Source organism: Phalaenopsis equestris, unplaced genomic scaffold, assembly GCF_001263595.1.
Source record: "Phalaenopsis equestris unplaced genomic scaffold, ASM126359v1 Scaffold000224, whole genome shotgun sequence".
Classification (NCBI taxonomy): domain Eukaryota; kingdom Viridiplantae; phylum Streptophyta; class Magnoliopsida; order Asparagales; family Orchidaceae; genus Phalaenopsis; species Phalaenopsis equestris.
This window is the reverse complement of record NW_018164666.1, coordinates 5,661,050-5,666,597: the sequence shown is the minus strand read 5'-3', so window position 1 is coordinate 5,666,597 and position 5,548 is coordinate 5,661,050. Positions and strand designations below refer to the sequence as shown.

Here is a 5,548-nt window from a genome sequence, read left to right as displayed (position 1 = left end):
CCCCTCACTTTTAAAAAGAAAAAAAAAATGCAAGCCACAAGAGGTATGGGATTTGATGAAACATACATAGCCGAAGAAGCCCCCAAGGAAGCAGGAGCCACTAAGACAATAAGTGGATATATTAGTCGAATTGAAGGAGCCACAATGGCCTTGGAGCATTTAAGGAGGAAGGCAACTGTAATGGAATTAGGACAAAAGAGGAGCAAAAGTTGGAGAGCGCTGCAAAAAAGCAACAAGGAAATGAGCAGGAAGGACTAAAGCGAGGGGAAAAGCCACTTGAGATGAAGGCATCTGTTCGTGAGGGACTGGTACAGAATCACAGCCTAAGGCAGCCCATAAGAGCCTTTCACACAAAAGTGCCTATAAGCTCACATAAAAAGGGCAAACGTGCAACAGACAACACATGGAAATGAGCAGAAAAAGACAATTGCAATGGACATGACACGGTAAGCTTGGTAAAATGGATCAACGAGGACTAGGCATGTGAGTGGCCATGAGTGTGGCAGACGAATCGACTGCAAGGGTAGGGGGCTAGGACACCGAGTGGGCGCACACTGTCATTTGAATCTTGATGTGATCTGAGACTACGAGGTGTGGTGTGTGTGTGTGCGCGCGTCGTGCACATTTATTTATTTATTTTTTCATGTATGTGCTATTTTCGAGAAAGGTGAAAAAGGCATCTAGTTAGCATCCACAGACATATTTTGGCGAAATTATTTTAAATGCTATATAAAAATTGCCATACATTAAACTGATAAGCCTCATATTCCAATTTTACGGAATATAAAAACCGCTAATTGGATGTTTTTCTGCAGTTATTTCGGAAACCATCATAACTTACATTGCATTCACTTCTATCAGTTATAGAAAAACATGATAAAGCTCCCTATCAAACTTATTATATGTCATGTACTAGCAATTTAGTTGTGCACATAAGCCATTAAAAACACTGAAATGAGATAAAATCAGCTACTGGAGGGAAGGAGAAGTGGGTAGAAATAATAAACAGTAATTAATCACCACTCAACTTACAATTGACTGCAGCGGTACCCCTTTTTTTGCATCCACATATGCATTTGCACGCAATTCTTCATAACTAGAATCACCAACAATATCGCATGGAAGACTGAAAGAAGGCACACAATCAGAGACCACTTAGAGATCATCATATGATAATTTCCAAACAAAAAGTGAATGGAATCGAGTTCATACTTTATCTAGTTTTTTTATTTTTTTAAGAAACAAATTACTAGGAGCATAACTCGTCAACCAAAAGTTGCTGCATGAAAAAGTATACAACTCACAAATCACATGGTATTAAAGCTCTTCAATATTATCTTCCTTACTATTTCCAGTGGCCATAACAAGTAATTTTCCAAAGAGGTGCCTCATTCTTGAAATCCTCTATTATTTGACGTTTACATGACTCAGGATCTGTACACCTATGTGATTAAAAACAGAAATTGTTAGAAAAATCATACAGACAACATTAACAAAGTATGCAATGAGACAAATGACGTGAGGGGTGTTGTCTTTTAGCTATACAAGGAAAACTTACTCATGAACAGATGCTTGTTTTTGAGTATCAGCTTCGTGAGACAACGTGGAGTTTGTTGCAGCGGTGGGCCGGATCCACTTATTTTCAAATGGCTGAAAAATAAAACCAAAAAGGAAAGAGAACGACTAACATGCTCAATATCAGTTTAAATGAAATCAAACATATACAAAGGAGAGAGTTCTTCACAAATAATATTCTTGAACACAAAATGAACAATAGAAAACGGAAATAAATTCCATTGAACATTGACATATTCACAACACCTTCAACAGCAAAAAGCATAACCGACCTTAGAAGGATTTTGATTTCTAGGACCAAAGATGTTTGCACCACTCAACTGGGTGGTATCTTGAACCCCAAATCCATATGGATTGGGCGTTGATTGCTGACTATTTTGTGAGAGCTGTGAAGTCTTTGTAGAACCAAGACCAAAAGGACTAGGCCTCGTTTGTTGTTGGCTAACATGGAGGAACTTACAGCGGTCACCATACTGACAACTAAAAAGAAGTGAAACAGATGAATAAATTTTCAATTAGTTAAAAAAGAGGATATGAATGTGTTGAAACAGATATTACAAAGGATTATGGAAAATATTAAAAAGTTCGATTGAAAGTTGAAAAAAAATGTACATGCAAAAATATGCATCACAGAACAACATCAAATCAATTAATCACAAAATTAAATGTACAGAGTCTATGCTTCAAAGATTAAAAAAAGAAAAGAAAAGAAAATGCATTCAATATAGAAGTAAATAGAGTTTAGCAAACAGTAACATAAAGGACTCAGATCCTGTTTGTATGTATTTAACATGCTTGTGAGTTATTGAATTTGCAAGTTATAAGCACTACGCTATTACTTGTCTAATAAAAATAATCTGGTAGAGCGAAACCACATAAAATGGTTCTTGTTAAACATAAACGTTATCAATTCTACTGCGCCTATGAATTATTAGCTGGTATAAAGTAAAATGGATGAGGAGAATCATCATTGCAGGTGATAATATACTGGCCACATCATCTCAACTCAGAGTGTTAATTAAGAATCTCCACTTCCAGCTCAATGATCCCTTGAACTTTATCCAACTCAAAATTGAATTTAATCCAATCTAATCAACCTCAAGAACCAAGTTTTGATTGACTGCTTTTCAACCCCACTTCAAGCCAATGGTGGCTTGCTAAAAATCAATTCAAATTGGATGAACTGCATTTGTGAAGTATAGGGCATCATACATATGGAACATTCACACTCAAGAAAACAAATGAGAATTTAGAAATAGTTTTACAGTGGTTAGTGGTTTGAAGCTATCTATGAGAATTATAGAATCCAAATTTTGTTTTCCGAGATTGCATATACTCATTAGATTTTCAAAAAATTTTAATCACTCCGTGTTCTTGAGGAAAATAAAATTCTTGAGCAGACTTAAAATTGATTACATCGAGCAAAACTCAATAAAATTTTGAGATCTAGTCATCTTCAAGTTGAACTAGGATTGCAAATTTCATGTTCGAGTCCAAACTGATCAGTCATATAGTTCACACCAGCTTCTAGTCATGATAGTGGTTCTGGATTGAAAGTAACAAATAGGTTCTGGATATGTACTCACTTCACTTTGTAATTCCAATAATCCAATTCTGCTTGCTCACTACCAAAAGTTCCGACATAAAAGTTCAGTAGAATTGAAATTTCTCATCTCCAATCAAAAACAGATCATGGAATGCTTCATAGAGTTGTAATTAAACCAGAGTTCAAGCTGTGAAATGCATACATTACTCAGAAATTAACAAGTCTCGACTCAACTCTATAGACAAATCATGGTTTCAAACACCAAATAAATACAAGCTCCCTATAATAAAGCGAGTTATGAAATCCATCGCCTAAAAAGGTATGATTACAAGTCATAGATTGCAAGTTCAATCCTCCACAATGTTGCAGTTGACAAGACTTGTATTAAAGAACAAATTTAAGGGCCCGTTTGGGACAGCTTATAAGTGCGGGCGGGGTTTTGAAAACGCCGCCTCACTGTTTGGTACCCACTTATCGAGAGATTATTGAAAAATGCGTTTTCTAAATTGTAAAAGACGCGGACCGCGGGCGTTTTCCGATTCCAATTTACGCATATTGCCCTCGATCCCGCTCCCGTGACCTTATTTTTTCCTTCGCCTCTCCTGTGACACTAGCTTCGCCTCTCGCTCTCGTCTCTGTTCAAAGCCTCGGCTAGGAGCTTCGCCTCTCACTCTCGTCTCCGTTCAAAGCCGGATCGTAGTCGTTCGCTCACCAACCCGTTCGACGCCGGATCCAGCAACCCTTCGCCTCTCACTCCCGTCAGCAAGTCGTTCGACGTCGGATCCAGCAAGGCTTGGCCGCTCGCTCCCGTAACCTTGCCATTCGACGCCGGATCGAGGCTCGCTCCCATAACATCTGTTCGACGCCGGATTCAGCAGCGGAGAATCCATCGCCAGAGTCCAGTCATTACACATTTACAGCGACCTGCGGTTTTGCCTAAAGGAACAATCATCGATATTTTGTAATCACTAGATCTGATATTTTCTTAGAGAAGTCTCCCAGACCATTTCAAAAATGAAGGCTTGCTTAAGCAAAGCGTGTAAAAAGATGAGGTGTTGTCTAATGAATATTAAAGTAGACTCAACATGATTGAACTATATTTTTGATATTCTTTAGGGCTGCTATCTACTGGGTTGAGGAAAAGTGCGATGGTGAAAGAATGGTGAAATATTCGAATTTTGGTTTTCAAGTGTGTTATCAACAGGTCTTTTTTTTTTCATTATCAACTTGTTTGGTTACTTGGTCATTCTTGATAAATTTTTCATGAAATTTTCCTTTGCAAATAAATCTAAATGGAAACTTTGTTTCTACCCTTTATTTGTAGGATGTTTTCTTAAATGATTTTTCTTTTGAATTTGGTTGGAGTTGCTTTTTGAGTTTGGATTTAGCTGAGCTTTATTGTTTCTTTACTCCCCCTTATTCTACTCTCCTTACTTCATATTAGTTGCTCTTAGTTCATTTTAATTTTGACATTTATATGCCATTTTACTTTTGCATTCAAAGTTGTATTCACTTTTTGAAAGCTAAAATAATGATATTTTTGATATGGTATGAAAAAGTTAGGTGATATTAATATAAAAGATAAAATTCAGGTATTAGATATGTAAATACAAAGGAGTTGGGTGGGATGCATGCAAATGCTCCTAAATGAAATATCATTTGTGAGGAAAAATCTTCTTTATTATATGATATTTTTTCTTCCACCAAGTAGATATTTCCTCTTTTATATGAATGTACAGTTTGACAATCTTTACAAAAGTTCTTTTTTTCTTTCCAAAGTTTATCCTATTTTTTAGTAATCTTTGTCATGATTTGTTTCCAATGTCTAATCTTTACGGCGTCACAAAGATGAAGATGCCAGTAATCTATCTTTTGTTTGGTGATTTTTTAGAGGGTTGATATAGAAATTGTTCTTTTATTTTGTAATTTATTTGTCATGACATAACTCAATGAGTAAAGCTAGAGAAGCTGGAACATCAGTCATGTGGGATAGAGAAATTACTATGATCTTTTGTGATTTATTTGTAAGGGAGGTTGAGGTGGGAATTAGACCCACTACATTTTTTAACAAAGAAGGGTGGTGAAATATCTTGGTTAAATTCAAAGAAATGACTGGAAGAGATTACGATCGCATGAAAATGAAGAACAAATGAGACCAGTTAAAGAAGGATTGGAAACTATGGAAAGAACTGAAAAGGGGATCAACGGGAATGGGCTGGGATCCAGTTAAGCGCACAATAGATGCACCAGAAGAATGGGGTTGCTTTCAATTCCAGGTGCATAATTTACTCTTTCTATTTTATGTTTAATTTAATTTTGCACTGACCTAACACTATTTTATTAATGCACATTTGTTACCTATATCAGACAGCGCCGTCAGCCAAAAAATTTAAATTCGTTGGCATTGATCCAGTAATGGAGGAAAAA

At 36.4% G+C, this 5,548-nt stretch overlaps 1 protein-coding gene across 3 annotated transcripts in view; it reads right to left on the bottom strand.

The window, feature by feature from the left end:
* Positions 1 to 5,548, bottom strand: part of LOC110023551 (zinc finger CCCH domain-containing protein 46) — a 33,994-nt gene that overhangs the window by 19,559 nt on the left and 8,887 nt on the right. For all 3 annotated transcript variants that reach the window (XM_020723029.1, XM_020723030.1, XM_020723028.1), the window contains exons 2-5: positions 1,848 to 2,055; positions 1,559 to 1,650; positions 1,347 to 1,442; positions 1,033 to 1,126 (exon numbers count right to left, since the gene is read on the bottom strand). In XM_020723029.1, coding sequence (XP_020578688.1) covers positions 1,033 to 1,126; positions 1,347 to 1,442; positions 1,559 to 1,650; positions 1,848 to 2,055 — 490 coding nt within the window. The remainder of the gene's footprint in view (positions 1 to 1,032; positions 1,127 to 1,346; positions 1,443 to 1,558; positions 1,651 to 1,847; positions 2,056 to 5,548) is intronic.